The sequence below is a fragment of the Populus alba genome, chromosome 3 (genome assembly GCF_005239225.2).
Source record: "Populus alba chromosome 3, ASM523922v2, whole genome shotgun sequence".
NCBI classification, from domain to species: Eukaryota; Viridiplantae; Streptophyta; class Magnoliopsida; order Malpighiales; family Salicaceae; genus Populus; species Populus alba.
This window is the reverse complement of record NC_133286.1, coordinates 9831307-9849544: the sequence shown is the minus strand read 5'-3', so window position 1 is coordinate 9849544 and position 18238 is coordinate 9831307. Positions and strand designations below refer to the sequence as shown.

Sequence of the window (18238 nt, the reverse complement as noted above, 5' to 3'; positions counted from 1 at the left end):
ATTTTTTCAGTTTTTTAGTCACGTCTAAGTTTTAACATTCAATAATGCATTAACTGTTCCCACAAGGGATGTCCAAAAGATCTTGATAAGGTAATCTCTGTTTTGGTTTCAATATAGATATGGTGGGATCCTTTCAAATGTATGCGTGTAAAAAAAAGGCACAATATTTTTGTATTGGATGTATAGTCGGTCTCTTTGTATCCTCTACACACCGATTTGTTTTTTCTCTAACAACAAAATTAACATTAACAATACATTAAAAAAAGGGGTGGTAGCACACCCTCCTATTCATTATAATAGTTTTAAATTTTAACAATTAATTTATTATAGATTGGACCTTGTGATTTTTTTATATATATAAATGGTTAACTTGATTTCATAACTATGGTTCTGACATGTTAACTTGGTTGACTTGATTCATTTTATAACTTATGTCATGGTTTTGACATGTTAACTGTCTGACTCGAGGTATATATATATATATATATATATTCTTTCTATGAGATTATCCTGATCTCATAACTCGGGTTAATAGTATTATCTTAAATTTTTTTAGAATTAAATTATATTTTTACTGATTATTTAAATCCATCAGATCAATTAAATGCCATTAAATTAATGTTTAAATGATTTAAATTTTTTTAACAAGAAAAACGTTAATAACATTTGGATGTTTCTTTTATACACACACAATTGTCCACCCAACATTATAGCGGGCGTCTAGTTTAGAAATATAGTGGGTCCTAATCGAATGACATTTTAGGAGATTTTGTGCAATCTGCGCTTTCATTACAAGATTTTATAAAAAAATTCTAAAATAAGCTTTAATATACCTAAAAGATAATCTTATCGTCAAATCATAATAAATATGGCCTTACTTGGTCAACTTTACTGATAGGAAGGCAGGGAAGTCGAGGAAATTTGCCATGAACGACGGCTCTAAAATTGTTCTTCAGTGATATTTCAACTGCCAGATGAATTGAATTGTTTAACATTAAAAGTATATTTGAAGTAAAATTGATATGTAAGAATATTTAGAAACTAAATTGATAATGGGATAATATATTCAGAGGCAGGCGACATTGAGATTTCTTCGAAAGAAGCTGTCCCTTCAATGTGAGGTGGAAAGGTTCGGAGTGATGCAATCAGGGGCCAGTGGCGTAGCCGTCCATATTGTTAAAGTTAATAAACAAGGACCTTATCAACTGTCGATCTCTACTTAACATGGATGGCTCTAATCTCTTTGAAAGATCTCCCTCTGTGTGCATGTCATTTTCTATCTGCAAATGAAAAGATTAGATGTGCTTGACGCTGTCGGTAATCATGGCAGCTTAATAGAAGATTTTTTTAAAACATTTTTTATTTATAAATATATTAAACTAATTTTTTAATATATTTTCCATTGATATTTCAAAATAATTCGAAAATATATATAAAAAAATTTCCATACAATTATGGTGTGTTAATTCACAAAGTGAAAGCTGGCCAAGGCGAGTGGAGTGGAGTAACCGAAATATATGTAAAACGACAAGTAGTTGAGATGTACATGGAACTTCGAAGGGATACTAAGATTTTGTCCTCAAGCATAGAGTTTGTTGAAAGGTTCGCGTCCCTTGTTTGGTAAGATTTTTAGCATTACGGCCACCACCTATGGAGGAGCACGTGCTTCGACAAGGAAAAAAAAAAAAAAAACTTACTTGGGAAGGGAATGTTAGAGAAGGAATGACGTCATCCATTCATATTGGAGTTACAGTTGTTAAAACTAGATTCGACAACTCGTATGAAGTCAATTTATTAGGTCTAGTTCGGTTGGATTATAAATAAAGCAACCAGGAAAAGTTGCCCCATCAATATTTTTCTCAATTCAACTTCTCTCGCAAGGTTTCTCCATTAACCTGCCAAATTAGTTCAGTATAAAGTACAATATATATTAGAATAATATTTTTTTAAAATTTTTAATATAGCACTTCAAAACGATAAATTTAAAACTAAATAAAAAAAAATATTATATATTTTTTTAAAATCACCTTTTAAAATAAAAAATAAACAAACTATAATTTGGAGACAAGTAATTAAATAGCTGACTCGAACATTTTGTCCTTTAGCTCTTGTTACCGTGACAGAGGGAGCATCTTTTACCACCCAGTGTCAAGTATCCATAAACAAGGTCCCTTCTACTCTGGGAATCCACCGTTCCAGAAAACAAAAAAAAATTAGAAAGTTGCTTATATATATATATATATATATATATATATATATATATATATATCAAAACTCAGCTGCTAGAAACTAAATAAAGCATCATAATAGGAAAGGCTCTTATGTTTTAAGCTGTGGCGGATTCTTTTAAGAAAACAGGGACGGGCTTGATAAAATCATCCTACAAACTAGTTTTTTCGAACCATTGCTGCTGTCCCCGGTTTTAGAAGCTCGGATTTTTCCTCAAAATCCACCATGAAACTGCTTATCACTTAAGAATCTCAATTTCTAATCTATGCAAGTTGTAGATTGGGCTCCTTTCGAAATGGTTAATTAATGGCTGGGATGGAATCCACTACTAGCAGAGTTCACGCACACAGACTACAGTATGCCAAGTCATCCATCTCATTATCCCATGAAACAACATTACAAAATTGGACCTGCTCCTAGGTGTAAAAAGGGAGCCGCAAGAATGCTTGTGTTACTATGAACAGACCGATTGACAGACATTATTATGAAGTAAATTTGACTCGGATATCTAATGTTTCTCTCTCTCATACTAACCTTGCATATAAATCCCCATGGAGTGGGCAGTGGTTAATCCCTTGTGACTTTTGAGAAATTTACTGTTCAGTTCTCTGAACCGCCTGTGTATCATCATCCTCTAGTCGACCAGAGTATAAAAGTGAAGCTAGGCAAATCAGCGCATCGGTAAGAACAAGGCCGACCACATCAAAAACAAATTTTGGAGCAAATAGTCCCCATACCTGCATGGAGTCGGAAGCAAACAAAATGTCAGTAGGTGTTCAATGCAGGCTAGTACGGAATGTTTAAATGATCCAATACCATTAGATGGCGCCTTTGAATGGTAACGCATATTATGGTGACAGTGACCGTGGTGGCAGTAATAAGTCCATACATCATATACATCTGAAAAATGGAAGAAGATCTATAATAAGTCTCTGCCACTGGTTATGACATTCTTGAAAATAAAAGAAGAAAAATAAAAATCACACAAGAACTTCTTTAAAAGCGAGGGCAGAAATATATAAAAATTGCAGGGAGCATGACCAACAGTGATGTTCAGGCAATTAACTAACCTGAGACAACTGGGTGAAACGAAAATCCTTCCCATGGTCATTCTGACCAAACAAAAAATTGCAAACAGCCAGAAATGGAAGTGCAAGAACAGGAAGAATGTGAGAAAAGCCAAATGTATCTATTGTAAGAAGGATCGCTTGACGAACAAGGACAAATTCATCAAACCTGAAATATGGAATAGGCTAAAAATAAGTCAATTGGCAATGGTAATTTACCCCTGCGGATGGAGCACTACCACATCATCTGCATTATCATTAGCAATTAATTTAAGAATCGCGCAATATGTCTGCATGCACTCCCATACCCAAGACTCACCCAATAAATGCAGCACCATACCGCAGGCCATCAAATGCACACCTGCAGGGAGAGAGGTGTGAGGTTATGAAATATATATTGGATGGATTAGTAAAGCTGCTTAAATTAGAGTTTCAAAACTACATGATAAGTAAATCTGCTTCCAGTGTTAGTCAACTACATATAGTCACGAATAATAATAATAAAATTTAAAGACAAAAATATACGCAACATATGCACAAGCATCAGAGTAGATCACAAGCATCTCACCAATGACCAGTGGCAAAAAATAGACACACAGCTAAGAGGTTCCACTGTGCAATAGCAAGAGGGTTGAAAGTAAAAATAGCATCAGAGTCACTGTCTTCCACACTTTCCAACTTCACTATGCAATAACCTGTAAACAGAGACTTTCTATGAGCCTAATCCTTTGTAAAATAGTGCACCAATAATCACTTATGAAAATACTACTAAACAGAAGAAAAACAAAGGACTCAAGTAAGACAACAGCTCAACATGATGCAATTTGATGTAATACCAAAAGAATATTAAGAAAATAAGCACCTCCAATTATCAGTGCCAATGCTACCAAGGAACCTTGTTTTCCTGACAGAATGATGATTGTTGGACTCCAAGCAGATAAAATGGATACTGTTTTCACTACCAAGCTCCTCTTGTAATCTAACTCTCTATCTTTAACAAACAAATGTGCAACCGCAAACAAAAGCAGTTGACCCAGCCCAATTGCATAAATCATTCTTGGGATGTGACCTTTTGCCATTCCTTGAAGCAACAGTGCTAGGGTCGGTATGCTACTTTCAGCTCCCCAATACACTGCTATAAGCACATAGCTTAAAATGGTTGCCATGGTAATATACTTCCAAAGTCCCCCAAAAATGCTGTTGGCGATGGTCCTGCATAGCAAGCATGCCAATAATATGACAGCAAGAATTGGGCCAATTTCAGCCATGTATGTCCACAGTGGATGACCTGGGGCAACCCCAAGCACCCATGAAGGAGACGCGCTCAGGAATAAAGAAGTGGCAGCCTGCTTTGACAGCCCAACTTCAATGGTAAATCTGAGAATGGATATCAACAGCAGAAAACTTAATGCCTGCAAGGTGAAGCCCATGAAAATTAGCATCACAAAAACAATCTATGATATATTTTCTGATCATAAACATCAACATAATGTGACAAACTTTTAAGGCCACCAATACGTACTTCAAATAGCATCTTCTTTTTCATGATTGAAGAACGTAGCCTGACAATGCTGGTGGTGGCCAAAAGAAAACTTGCCACTTTTCCTTCCTCCACTGAGATCAGGGTTTAGAAAAAAGGGATGTCAGGAAAGGAGGAAAAGCACTTCTCAAACCATGAAAAAGCTAGCCAGGCTCAGAACTTACAAATAAAACTGTTTGACAGGAAGCTACATGCACGTATTGCCACAACAAAGAAGGCAAATATTAATTCAAAGGAAATTCCAGAACCTCCAGGAGACAAAAGAGAAGTCGTATACAGATTATTCACTCTTTGAATGGCAAGAAATATTATAAAGAGTGAAATTAACATGGTCCCGAGACCAATTCCCATCAGCTTCAGATTAAATTCAGTCCATTTGGAGCGAGCCAGCTCTGAGACATTTGATAGGAAGCTAAAATAAAAATCAATTTGCCTTGTAAGAGCAGGTAACAATGTGTGGCTTCTTTCATTTCTATGCAATAGTAGGTTCTTAGTACTGTTTGCCCAATTCTGCTCTGCCTGAACATATGCATTTGATATGTGCAACAAGTCTTCAGAGGAAAATCCAATGACAGATGAAGCTGAATAGACATCAATGTATCTTTTCACCTGCAGAAGAGAGTTAACATCACATTGGAAAATAGAGATGGTGAATAACTGCAAGATTGCCTTAAGAGAGTATTAGTCAAAGTGGAAAACAGGCAACGGTGGTGGTTCGAATTCCACCAAACCCCATCCCCTACAGGGAAAAGAAAAGGAATATATAAATAGTTGAAAACAAAGATAAAACTTTATCTTCACAGTTGATGACAATGTACCACCTCCAGCTAATCCACAACCAAATGACCAACAAATAATTAAAAATTCCTATACCAAGAATTGAAAGGCTATTGGTATTACCTAAGGTGGACAACACTTATTCTGCCTTGTTTGTCTAGCATTCCTTTCTGTTATCTATATCCTTCTAAGATTGGAGAGGGTGGTGATGAGACATTTTCTCAGGTCTGATGTGGAGGAAATGTGCTGCTACTTAAGGTCTAGGGGATTTGGGTACAGCCTTTAGCTTTGTCAGGTAAGTGGTTATGGCATTTTCCTTAAAAACTGAATCTTTACAACAAGGTAGATATACATGCAAACTGCTCAGATCCCATTGTACAAATTCATATAAATACAAATTATACAATACAAACATAAAATCAGACCCTCTGAAGCATGTCAGCAAAAATTATATAATCATATGGGATTAAATATTTGAATTACATTCCATTGATGCCATTTACTCATAGGTCAAAGTGTGATCATAAATTTTGACAACATCCACATATCACAAGTATTAATACCATACAAATATTTGAGATAGGAGAGTGTTATGCATCCACATAACACACTGTTCATTATTTTTTAAATGCACAATTCTGTATCTTTTTAACACATGGCCAAAGGAGCTGCCAGAAACCTGCACCTCTTTTTGAAAAGTGGTTGACAGCAGTTCAGAGCTCATTCAACTTATTCAAATGAAGTCTTTTTTTTTTTTTTTTTAAATCACTACATGGATCTGGTCAGCCCATCATGGGGGTTCCAAACCAGAATCCAAAATCTAATAAGGTCGCTAACAATTGTAGTCCCCTGTAAATGTTTAAAATGCTACCATGATAACTTCTATTGCTCATGCAAGTCCGAAGAAATTCTTGTATATCACACGTATGAATTTTTATGTTTTGTAGCACAGTGAAAAAAAATAATTGGTGAAGTAGCATAGTAGAGAAAATAACATAGTTTAATAAGTCGTAGATGATATATATGACTCGAGAGTCGCAATTTAATATTTGTCATGCTCTATCCTATTTAAGGTTTGGTTGGCCAAAAAGGAGTTGGTTTTCCTGTTAAGGACATCTTGCCTATATATCAATTTTTTAAACTATGTAAACTGGACACCAATTAATTTGTTGGACCGAGTTCTCTCCACTGTGATACAAACCTAAAAAAGTGATTGCTATGTGGTGAGGCACCGTACACCAATTAATTTTTAATTCATATCTCGGTAAATTATATTTTTTATTCAAGTTTAGAATTTTCTTCAGCTGGAATAACTTGTATCGTGAGTAACGAACTCCTTTTCAAAATCATTTTTTATGGAATAATGCTTCAAAGAGGTCGCAGATGCTAACTGAAACTCTCATGTCGCAGATAGCATCTGCGACTCACTAAATGAACTCATTTTCTTAGACAATTTAACATAAATCTTCCGCTTGGTAATGAAAAATGCTTCAATGACAGTCGCAGTTGGCATCTGCCACTCGTTAATCCGTGTTATTTTCCTAAATATTTTCTCTTCTATGTTACTTTACCAATTATTTTTTTCACTGTGCTACAAACCCAAGAAGCTCTCATAAATATATCCTTTTTTTTTTCTTCCCTCCTATGATACAAAAGGTAGACATGTACTTCATTTTTTATGGGAGGATTTGTGGGTAGGACTACTCTTTTTTTTTCCTCAAGTAATTAAAGCCAAAGAATATGTTTTTGGCATCTCTATGGAGGCATCATTACGAACCTTTTAGGTCTCTTTAGCAGATACTTGAAGGAGATGGCACACGCTTCTTATTTTTTTCTTATCTCTTGATATTAGGATAATATCTAATCCTTGTTTTATTTTTAGATTTCACTATCTTCTTCCTCAATTTACTGAAAATTTTCAGGTAACAGTGAAAGAAGACACAGGAATGGCATGATCTCTTTGGAATGTATAGATGAAACAACCATGTAGTTTAAAATTTAGAAAAATAAATAGATTAGCAATAAAATATGTAATTTATATCATGCTATTTAAGTGTATTTAATATTCAAGACCAGCAAAGAAAATGTACCTGCCAGGAATTGATGCAGAGTACATTGACATAATTCAGTAACCATTCCTCCAATTCTGACAGATTGGAGGAATCCCTCGCATTTATGCCACCCAAATTCCATGTACCAGCACCTAAAGCATATAGCTCAGGATTAACTCGTCCGATGCTGAAAAAACAAAACTTACAAGCATTATTCTGGATGAAAATTCCATTGCAGCAAACTAAAAGCAATGTAAATGACAACAGGCAATAGCTCAAACTTGAAAATGTGATCCCAAGCGACAAAGAAGCTCTTTTACTAGGTGAAAAAACTGATACATGACTTTGGAAGCAAGTGGAAATTTTCAAGTTTTTACAAGCCAGAGATTAGTTAATACAAAAGACCAAAGCTGGTTAATTTATATCTTTCACAGCTTAGTAGTAGTGTTCTTTTAAAAATTAAGATTTATAAACATCCAATATTTGGACATTCAGTTGTGAGATTATAGATCAACAAAATAATGCTAGTCTGCACATCAATTATACAATGATCTGTTTTGCTAGCGATAATTATTATGTTGTTATGTACAATGACAGAAAGGAGCAATCAGGGAAAATATTATCACAAGCAAAAGTGCTCATTGGAATAAAGATCACTGATCAAGGTAATGGATGGAAAAGGAGATCAACCTCATCTCCGCTGCCAAATTTTTTTTTCCAGTATAGAAAGTCTAAGAATGATCTACATATTGTAGCATTCTGTCAACACCAATGACTTTCACGACATATTGGAGAGAACAGAAACTGCCAAACTAAGTAAAGAAAGTGGTCTCGTTTACCTAGAAAACCATCAGTCAATAAGGATATATTATAAACATGCAACGGATCAAATGTTAAAACTAAACCATGCTTACACGGCACCTTCCAAAAGGAAACGGAATACCAAGCAGAGCAGACACTGTCACTGCAAAATCAAGCTGCATAAAATGACATCAATAAGTACTTATCATGAGGTTAATACATAATTGAAATGAAATCGCAATAGAATGACAGAAGTGAAATGATAATTTTTACCTGTTGGATGGAGCTGGCACATTTCTTCTTTCCATCCTGAAATTGGAATACATAAAGCTCAATCCAGTCAGAAGGACCAACAAGAATCCTGACACATGTACCGATTAAATTCTACCTATTTTCCTTTTCAATTTGGTATTCTATCTGATTTTCCAAATTCTTTCATTGCAAGTTTGAAAGAAGTTTCATGTCTATCAAAGTTGCAAGATGCACAGTCTACTTTTGCAACTACATAAGTAGAGATTTATAGAGAACACAAAACCGCATTTCTGTTAACAATTCGTGCTCCTTTTCTTCTCCCCCTCTTTTATTCATTGTTGAGTAATCGAGAAGAAGTGACATAGTCAAAGCTAAAACAACTAGGAATATAATGCTTCATTAATGTAGTGGAAACTCAAAAGGTGGAAGGATGAGCTGATTAAGTGAAATAGACATTAGTATATACAGTGGTTGGCAAAATTTATGCGTTCATTTAAAGAGTGGGGAAGTACCAAATCTAGTTTACAAGATGACGTATCTAATTCAGATGGAATGGAAGTTGGAGGCTTCTTAAAACTCATTGCAAAAATTGATGTTTCAACCTGCATAGCATGATTCCAATTTTCAGAAATCAGCAAAAACAAAGCCAATCAAGTTTCTTTGAGAACAAGACAAATAGTATACCTCTTCAGCACTTCCACCACCATGATCACCATTTAAGGTTTGTCCATGGTCACCCATAACCAGAAGAAAAGTATTTTCATGTAAGCCACCTGGTTCAGATTGGCTCCCGAGGACTTTGATTACTTTCTGAAGCAAAAAACATAGTCATCTCATATACATATACATAAACATACATATGTTTTTACACACACATGATCACACACAAGTGGACTACTATTAATTATGCATTTTCTTTATTTCCTTTTTACAATTGTTATTGTAGTTATAGGAAATTACTAAGGCAAGTATAGTTTTTACTAGTGTAATGGCTTAAATAGCAATCAATTGATTTTCCTAAATCCGGGTTTAAGTTAAAGAAATAATGCTTACACATAGTTAAATGCACAGAGGATAACTAAAAGGTTACATTTGCAGCTTATTGTTGTAGACATATCGTTTTTCCCAGAACTTATGTAGTACATCACTAGTCTGATACGCACCTATTCCAGCTAAATCTAAAAAAGAAGGCGGTCCAAGAAACTCAAAATTCAAAATATCTGACCAGTTTATCACAGAGGTGCAAAGTGCCAAACCAACCAACAAAATCAACAGTATGGAAAATTCAAAGCAAGCTGCAAGATCAAGTATATGATGCAACTTAGATAATCATAATTGAGAAAATTACCTCTAACATGAGATTGTACTGCTCCAACTTTTCTATCATTGGCAAGGAATCAACACCAAATATATGCCCAGCATGATCCTATGCCACATAGATCACACAATTCAGATTCCAGTCAAAGCTTGTGAAAAAATTGTTCCAATTTTAAGAGGACATGGAGAAATTTGATGCTGGAAAGAAAATCATTGGGGGGGGGGGGGTTAGGATGGTGCTCTTTTCAAAGTTCAAATGGTACATAACTCAAACCAGAACCCTCTTTTGAATTTCATAATATATTTGGAACATAAGCTGATAACAAAGTATGTCTTATAGCACACATAAATTCAATAACAGACCAGACATATTAGTCACTTGCAGAAATAAAGCATTTTGAATCTCACCACGCCAAGAAAATGCGCAATAAGAACATCCCAGTCGTCTTGATATAGGGCAGGAAATAGGTGTTCGATGCATCCATTATCTACCTAAAAGATTTAAATTTTCACCAAGGTTGTCAATGTATAGAGAAGTATTAATCATGAAGTCTCTTGGAAATGAGAAAAGCAAGGCAAATTGTTAAAAATTGCATACCGTATGAAGATCCTTAACATTAAAAGACGGGTAAGGATGAGAATTATTAAAATGATGAGGAAACAACTGGATCCATGTATCATCACCCATCATCACTACTCGCTTCCCGTTTTCAACCAGCTGCCAGTGAGACCAACCAGGTCGATAACAACAAACATGGCAATTAAACTGTTGTTGTAGAAGGCAACAAAATAAATAAATAACCTGATGTATAAAGTTATCTTCAACAATGGCAGGAGCACCAAAGCTATTTCCAACATCTATAAAAGTCGGCAATCCACCCGTTGTCAAACCCTAAAACATTACAATTACATCACAATAAATACATAAAGGAGGATGCATTGCAATTCAAAAATTATAAAAATAAAATAAAAGCAGACCTTCAAACGCTGGAGGCTAGTGGTAGGAGGATCAGCAATAGCTTTGAAAATCTTGGCAGACGATCCTTCAGCAAATGCCATCTTTTGCAGCACAGATAATTTGTCCATCCATGCCTTCTTTTCTATAACAACAACAACAATAAATCAACACAAAGATAATATAGATTTAATTAATTAAAAACCTTGAACAGGAATGAGCAGAGCTCCTCTAACCTTGAAAAAATACGCTCGGAGCAACGAAATCAAACCTGAAAATGCAAAAAAAATAAAATAAATAACAATAATCAAATAAATGAAGTAAATAAATAAGAAATGGTTGATAACTGAGATGAAGAACCTGATTGCATCGAGAACAATGATGACAAGGCGATCCACAACTGGTTTATTCCAACTGTGATTAGTGCTGGTAGAGGAGAAGCAGGGAGATTGAGATATGTCGCTGCCGTGGCTGTAATATGGAAGTTCTGTTCGAGTAAGCAAGAATCCTCTAGTGAATATCAGTATTGCAAACACGTGAGCCACCAGTATCACCCAGCTGTACCATTTCATCCACCAACGTCTCCCCATTTCGCGTCACTAGGGAAGTCGTGTGTCGTTGAGGCACGGCGGTGATGCTAAATCAAATGAAAATATAATAATTAAAAAAAAACTGCTCAAATTTACATTTGTGGCCGGGCCGAGCTATGCAGGACTAGGACAACAGGCTAAAAGCCCGAAATCAAGCCCATCTAAATGTCCTTGAGGGCTTTTGTATATGGCCGGTGTGCCCTTTTTAAAATCAAACGGGATTCATGGGGGGGGGGGGGGGGGGTGGCATGAAAGTGATCCGTGAGAGAGATGTCAAACTCTACAAGTGTGTGAGCTCCTCCATTATCTTTCATTGCCATGGATGTCAATTTAACCTCAGGATGATACTTGTTTACCCAAATCAATTTAAACGTATAGATTTATTTTTTATATTTATTTCATCTTATAAATAATAAATATAATATAAATATCATTACACTTGATTTGAGATATTTACATTAGTATTATATAAGTATATATATTTATGTATATATAGAATCCTTATAGTTTTTAAATATAATATAATATAATATATGCATACTCCAATATTATCATCGTGTTAACATATATGCATAGTTTTAAAACTAAGCTCCGCCCGGTAGATTGACCAGGGACCTGACCCACCTTGAGCTGGAACCAGGCCGAGATTAAGAAAAAAATAGGAAAAGAAAAAACCTGGTGTGACCCGGTTGACCTGCGTGATCCAATTGACCAGACAAAACCCGATCAAAAACTCGGTTGTAATCCGTTGATTTTTGTTATTTTTACTAAAATGACATCACTTTGATATATATATATATATAAAAGAATTAACTTGGGTGATCCGGTGATCCGATCAAAACTTGAAACCCGGGTCTTGAACTGGGCCGAGTTTAAAAACTATGCATATATGTATGTAAATGCACGCATGCACAACATTAATTTTTATTAATAAATAGCAATGTAATATTTTTTGTCTAAAATTGATGAATAAGATATAAATACTTAAATTATTTATACAATGGGTAATAAATAAAATATAAATATATAATAAATTCAACTAATAAATATTCATTCTCATCCTTATTAATCACATATTCATCCACTCCAAATTTCTATGGGTTGCATGGTTGTGATATTTTCAACTGGATTTTTTTTTTTTTATTTTAATTAATTTGAGTGTATTCTTTTACATATTATATTATATATATATTTAAAAAATCTTTGCCAAAATGATAGCCCACATGTAGAATGATGGGTGGAACCATTTTTTTTTTAATAAATGTGGTTGTTTGGGCAGCTTGCGTGTACCTCGATTAATTTTATGGGCTCTGAAGTTAACGACCATGTAAGCCTCCAATGATCTTAAAGTTTGTGAGACTCGAACTGGTAATCTCTAGAAAACAAATATAAAGTCTATGCAATTAAGCTATACTCTTTAGGATTGAGTGGAATCATATTATTATTATTATTATTTTATTAATATAGATATCTAGATCAACTTTCACATATCTTGATTAATTCCTATAAATTCTAAAATAATAATTATATAAATCTTCAATAAATATTCATATTATGAACGACGTCACTCGAACTTGAAAATACAAAACCATATTATTCTTCCGATAGGTTTCATCCGTGGATCACCTGTAGATTGTCGAATGACCTAAGGATGGATATCCTCGTCACCAAATGATTTATTTCTCCCTTCATCAACGGCGTGATTAGGCTTGGGTGCTTGTTTCTTGCAAGGTTCTTATAGTTCCCTGTTCAGAATTTAAGATTCTTTGCACTCTAATTTTCAGAGTCAAACCAGGTAGCTTCCCACGCTATAACTTCTTTGTTCATCGAACGCTAGTTACATGTATATAGATTTAGTTAGATTAGATCATTTACCCATGGTATGTTATAGGTAACACTAATTTTTTAAAAAATATATTTAAATATTATTATATGTTTTTTTTTAAATATACCATATAAAAATTGATTTAATATAATCTGATTAACTCAATAATTTCAAAGATATTATTGGACATACAAGAAAAAAAGACATGTTTTGACTAAAAAAATTTACGATATTTTTTTATAAAAATATCAAAACTATAACATATTGGATTGACCTAAATCAACCAAAGTTAATATATATAATTTGTGACCCGAGTCATGAGAATATAATAACTTTATAAAAAGAAAATAAAAATATATGTTACAACTCAATTCTCAATTAATCTAATGTTGAAAAATAAAATTGAGAAAAATCAATTAAAAAAAGATGGAAAATACCGAGTCATCCGAGGTTAATTTATTAAACTTCAATCATGAGACTGAGATAACCTAATAGAAAATAAATAAAAACAAATTATAAAATTTAATTCTCAATCAATTCAATATTAAATAATAAAAATATTTTATAAAAAAAAACTCGAAGTCAACCTAGTTTAATTCGACAAGCCCTTGACGAGTTATGATATTGAGTCTCATATCAAATAAATTATTAAAGTTAATTTATGGGAATTAAATTATTACAAGATAGACTCGTAAACCACCACTCCGACTTGATGGATTACAAGTATTAAATTAACCCATCCTAAATTCGCTTGCTAAGAAAAATAGGAAGAAAGAAAGCAACACTTTAAGATTAATATGTTTAACAAACCAAAACATCTAGAAATTCAAACAAATAAAATAAAATACCAAGCAACTTTAAAAACCCAACATCGGGGGAAAAAAGTATAATATTTACAAATATCTCAAATATTAAACACACAAATGCAATCACCCTACATGTGATATAACTAATTAAGCAATGGACGGATGAAAAACCAATGGAAGCCAAAGGCATCCTTAAACACATAGATCTCGGTACACAACTCCAAATAATAATAATAAAAAGTTAAGAACATTAATTAAAAAATAAATAAAATAACACATTAACTATTTGTGTATCTATAATATAACTTATCAAGGTAATAAAAATCAAGGGGCATATTTTTTTTGTATCAATTATTATGTCACAATTGAGCGTGATTTCAAAAAATCCAATAAATATATGTTTATACTCTAAATATCTAGTATCTAGAAGAGATAATCATCATCATTTAAAATACAACTTTAAGACTGAACACCATAAACATAAAAACTAGACAAATGAGAATAAGCAGATAAGTTGTTTTAGTGAATAAGAAAGCATGGTTATAGTTTTTAGAGGGTGTTTGGTTTGAAGATAATTTTAGCATTTTTTATGGGACCAAATATAAAAATTATATATTTTTAGCTTTTAAAGATATGTTTTTTGCTTTAAAAGGGTTGTATCTTTGAAAAAAAACCACTACATCTTCCATCCAAACACACTATCATATAAATTAATTTTGCATTCAAGATACCCTTTAATGAATAGAAAAATATTAAACTAGAATTATAATACTGGCTTACATAAAAAAATTATTTAAATATTTCATGCATCAAAATAATAATTCAAAAATATTGGTTTTTATTTTTTATTTAAAAATATTTTTAAAATAAAAAATAAATAGTATAAATAATATGAAAAGTTGGGTGGAAGGTAAGATATTGTACACCGGGTTCCAAAGAAAGCATGAAAAACCATGATCCACAGATGACTCACTATCTACGTGGCCACTGTCCCTTTTTTTTTTTCCTCTATATTTTGACATTCTAGGTGCCCATCAAATCCCTTGAAAACAAACGTAATGACGTGGGTTGCGTATGCAATATCAGCCCTCGATTGAAAAACACGGTGCATGGTAATCATCTATCTTCCTATTCGACCACTTAAAGTTGAGGAATTATTAGCATACGTAGATTTCAATTTTTACGGTATTTGTGACTGTGACAGTGATTATAATTTAAAAATATATTAAAATAATTATTTTTTTATTTTTTAAAAATTAGTTTTAACATCAACACATTAAAATAATTTTAAAATATATAAAAAAATTAAATTTAAACATAAAAACTTAATTTTTTTTTATAAAACACAGTTTCAACCCTGTTTTCAAACACTTTTTTTAGTTACTTTGAATTTTTCTATATTGTTTCAATTCTTAAGCATGAATTTTTAAATTCTATTCACATTGGAATAAGAAACATATTAGCACGCATATGATAGTGAGATTGTATGTTGCTATATTGTTGATTTTAAACATGAATTAGCTTAGAATAATATGAAACGGTCAAATATTTCAAGCTATATATTATGTTTATGCTCAACAACTATTTTAGAGTTTGATTCTTGTAAAGCCACAAACAATCTAGGTAACATTTCAAATGAATTTTTATGTGTTCCAGAAAATTCATCAAGTATCTTTTGTATTGCAACCAATGTTTTATAGTAATTAGAAATTTTGAACTTATAATGCAATTTAATTTCTTTTTGTATGTTGAAAATAGTATAGGTAATGTTATCTTGAACAAGAGATGTAAACACTTATGTATAAATTTAGTATTAAGTTAATGGTGGTTTTTTATATATGTACTGTTACATATGTGTTTACTTTTCAGCTTTGTTATCTCAAAGAAATTTGAACTTGTATGGCAACTTTCATGTAAATATCATTGACATTTAGGTGCATGAATATTGTAATTGAATAATATTTGGTTTAAACGTTGAACACGATATTTAAGTGAATATGTAATGCGTCATTACTTGACATCATTCACTGAATCATTTTTAATTTTGAAATTTTATCCAACAACTAAATCACCACTACCAGTTGATTATATATATATATATATATATATATATATATATATATATATATATATATATATATATCAATCATTGCAAGCCATGTTATCAACTCTAGTATCATAATCAAATTCATAATCATCACCATTATTATCATTTGATGTTTCAACTAAACTCATAGCACTCTCATCTTTATTATCACTAGAGTTAGGAGAGTCATGCCTATGCTAATCATAATAAGCATTTTTAATCCTATTTTCATCACAAACTCCCATAATCATATCTTTCAATGTCCAATATATGCACCAACTAAATATGATAATCATTTAAGTGGTTAAGCAGATACGAGCATAGATATTTTAGTATCTCCATGCTTCATATTATATGAGTTGCTAATTTTAAGTCAGCCACTCACATAAAACTCCATCATGTTCGTTCCACTTTGGATGAACGTTTTCATCATATTTCTAAAATCCACATCACATATAATCGATATTGAAAAATATTGATGTTCATGAACAAGACATCTCCAAATAATATTTATTTCAACATCATTATAATTCAATTCAGGTCTTCCACATATAACTTTTTTGATATCTTTAAGTGACGTGCCTATAATACTATTCAAGAACACAATGCTTCTGACAATATAAGTGATACTATTATTCATATCAACAACAATAATCCCACTATAATGAGACAACATAAAGAAGTTTGAAGACATATTATGTACAATAAAAATATTTATTTCATCAAAAATAAATTATCTTACAATTCAATACAAACACAAATTACTTTTACATAGACCATGATAATAACAATAAAACAGTAATTAACTGCAAAACTTCAATTACGATAATTTTTACACCTAATCAATTGAACAATTTTTACAATTAATAATTAAATTGTGACAATTGAATATTAAATAAAAAGAAAATGATCTCAGTTAAACAAAATCTACAATTACAATTATTTTTACAAAAATTCAACGTGAACTCTAGTTGTTATGATTTCGAGCATAACTTTGTTAATAAAAGAAATTGATTAAAAGCCTATCTAAATGCATCAACTAAAATCAAATTTATATCAATTCAAACAATATAATTAAATATGAAAACTAGCTCAATAATCAATTTAAACCCTAATTTTTCTAATTCAAGCATAATTGATTCTATAAATCTCATCAATTGTATTAAAAATACATAATTGCAACATTCAAAACCTAAACTTATCTAATTATCAAACATAACACAAATACCTAATTAAATCAAAAAATAAAATTTATCAATTCAATAAATAAACTCATCAAACTACAGGACAATGCTAATGTTTTACTTTGATTTGATGATGTGTAGGTGGCAGTTCCATCAATTGCAAAAGGCAAACATTTATCAATTCAATAAATAAACTCATCAAACTAACAGAAAATGCTAATGTTTTACTTTGATTTGATGATGTGTAGGTGGCAGTTCCATCAATTGTAAAGGCAAAGAGGCTGGACATAGAAACTTGGGTTAACAGTTTACAAAAAATATGGTAGAAATACTTGTAGAGATAAGGGGAAGATGGTTATGGTGTTTTGATGGAGGATTCAACGATGTTTTGAGTAATTAAAGGTTATTTTCTCTTGAATTGTTTTATTTATTTTTAAAGGTGTTTTTTCTATCATGAGCAACGAATATAGAGAAAAAGAAAAGTGTTTATAAATACATTGTAACTGCAATTTAAAATTATGATTTTGTTATAAAACCACCCTTCTAAATTGCGGCTCTTAAACAACGAACAGTTCTGAATTGAGTTTGTTTACTATTTATATAATTTTTCTAAAACTTTTCAAAAGCTAACTTTGTGTTTTTTTTAAAAAAAATAAGAATCATCAGCAGCTCATAGTGGTGGACCCATAAGAAAATGGTGACTTCGATCAGTTCTCCACCAGCTTCACACTAATTAAAGAAACGGTAGGTGAAAGCAC

The 18238-nt window shown here is 32.2% G+C and overlaps 1 protein-coding gene across 4 annotated transcripts; it reads right to left on the bottom strand.

The window, feature by feature from the left end:
- Positions 1-959: 959 nt before the first annotated feature.
- On the bottom strand, positions 960-11630 carry LOC118037904 (uncharacterized). 4 transcript variants are annotated; one of them, XR_004685681.2, is made up of 21 exons: positions 11350-11630; positions 11226-11260; positions 11013-11134; positions 10837-10926; positions 10633-10752; positions 10443-10526; positions 10066-10143; positions 9402-9527; positions 9230-9319; positions 8739-8774; positions 8586-8641; positions 7704-7851; positions 5001-5445; positions 4819-4910; positions 4159-4708; positions 3865-3991; positions 3616-3657; positions 3300-3465; positions 3046-3129; positions 2764-2966; positions 960-1280 (listed from the first exon to the last, which is right to left on the bottom strand). XR_004685681.2 is itself a non-coding variant. In XM_035044060.2 (20 exons), the coding sequence occupies exons 1-20, from the start codon at positions 11577-11579 to the stop codon at positions 2823-2825; spliced, it is 2865 nt and encodes a 954-aa protein (XP_034899951.1). In that variant the 5' UTR covers positions 11580-11630; the 3' UTR covers positions 2308-2822. The 4 variants fall into 4 exon arrangements, 1 of the variants encoding a protein (XP_034899951.1); XR_004685680.2 differs by lacking the exon at positions 960-1280 and adding an exon at positions 1305-1895; XR_004685682.2 differs by lacking the exon at positions 960-1280 and adding an exon at positions 1960-2179.
- Between the last annotated feature and the right edge of the window lie 6608 nt (positions 11631-18238).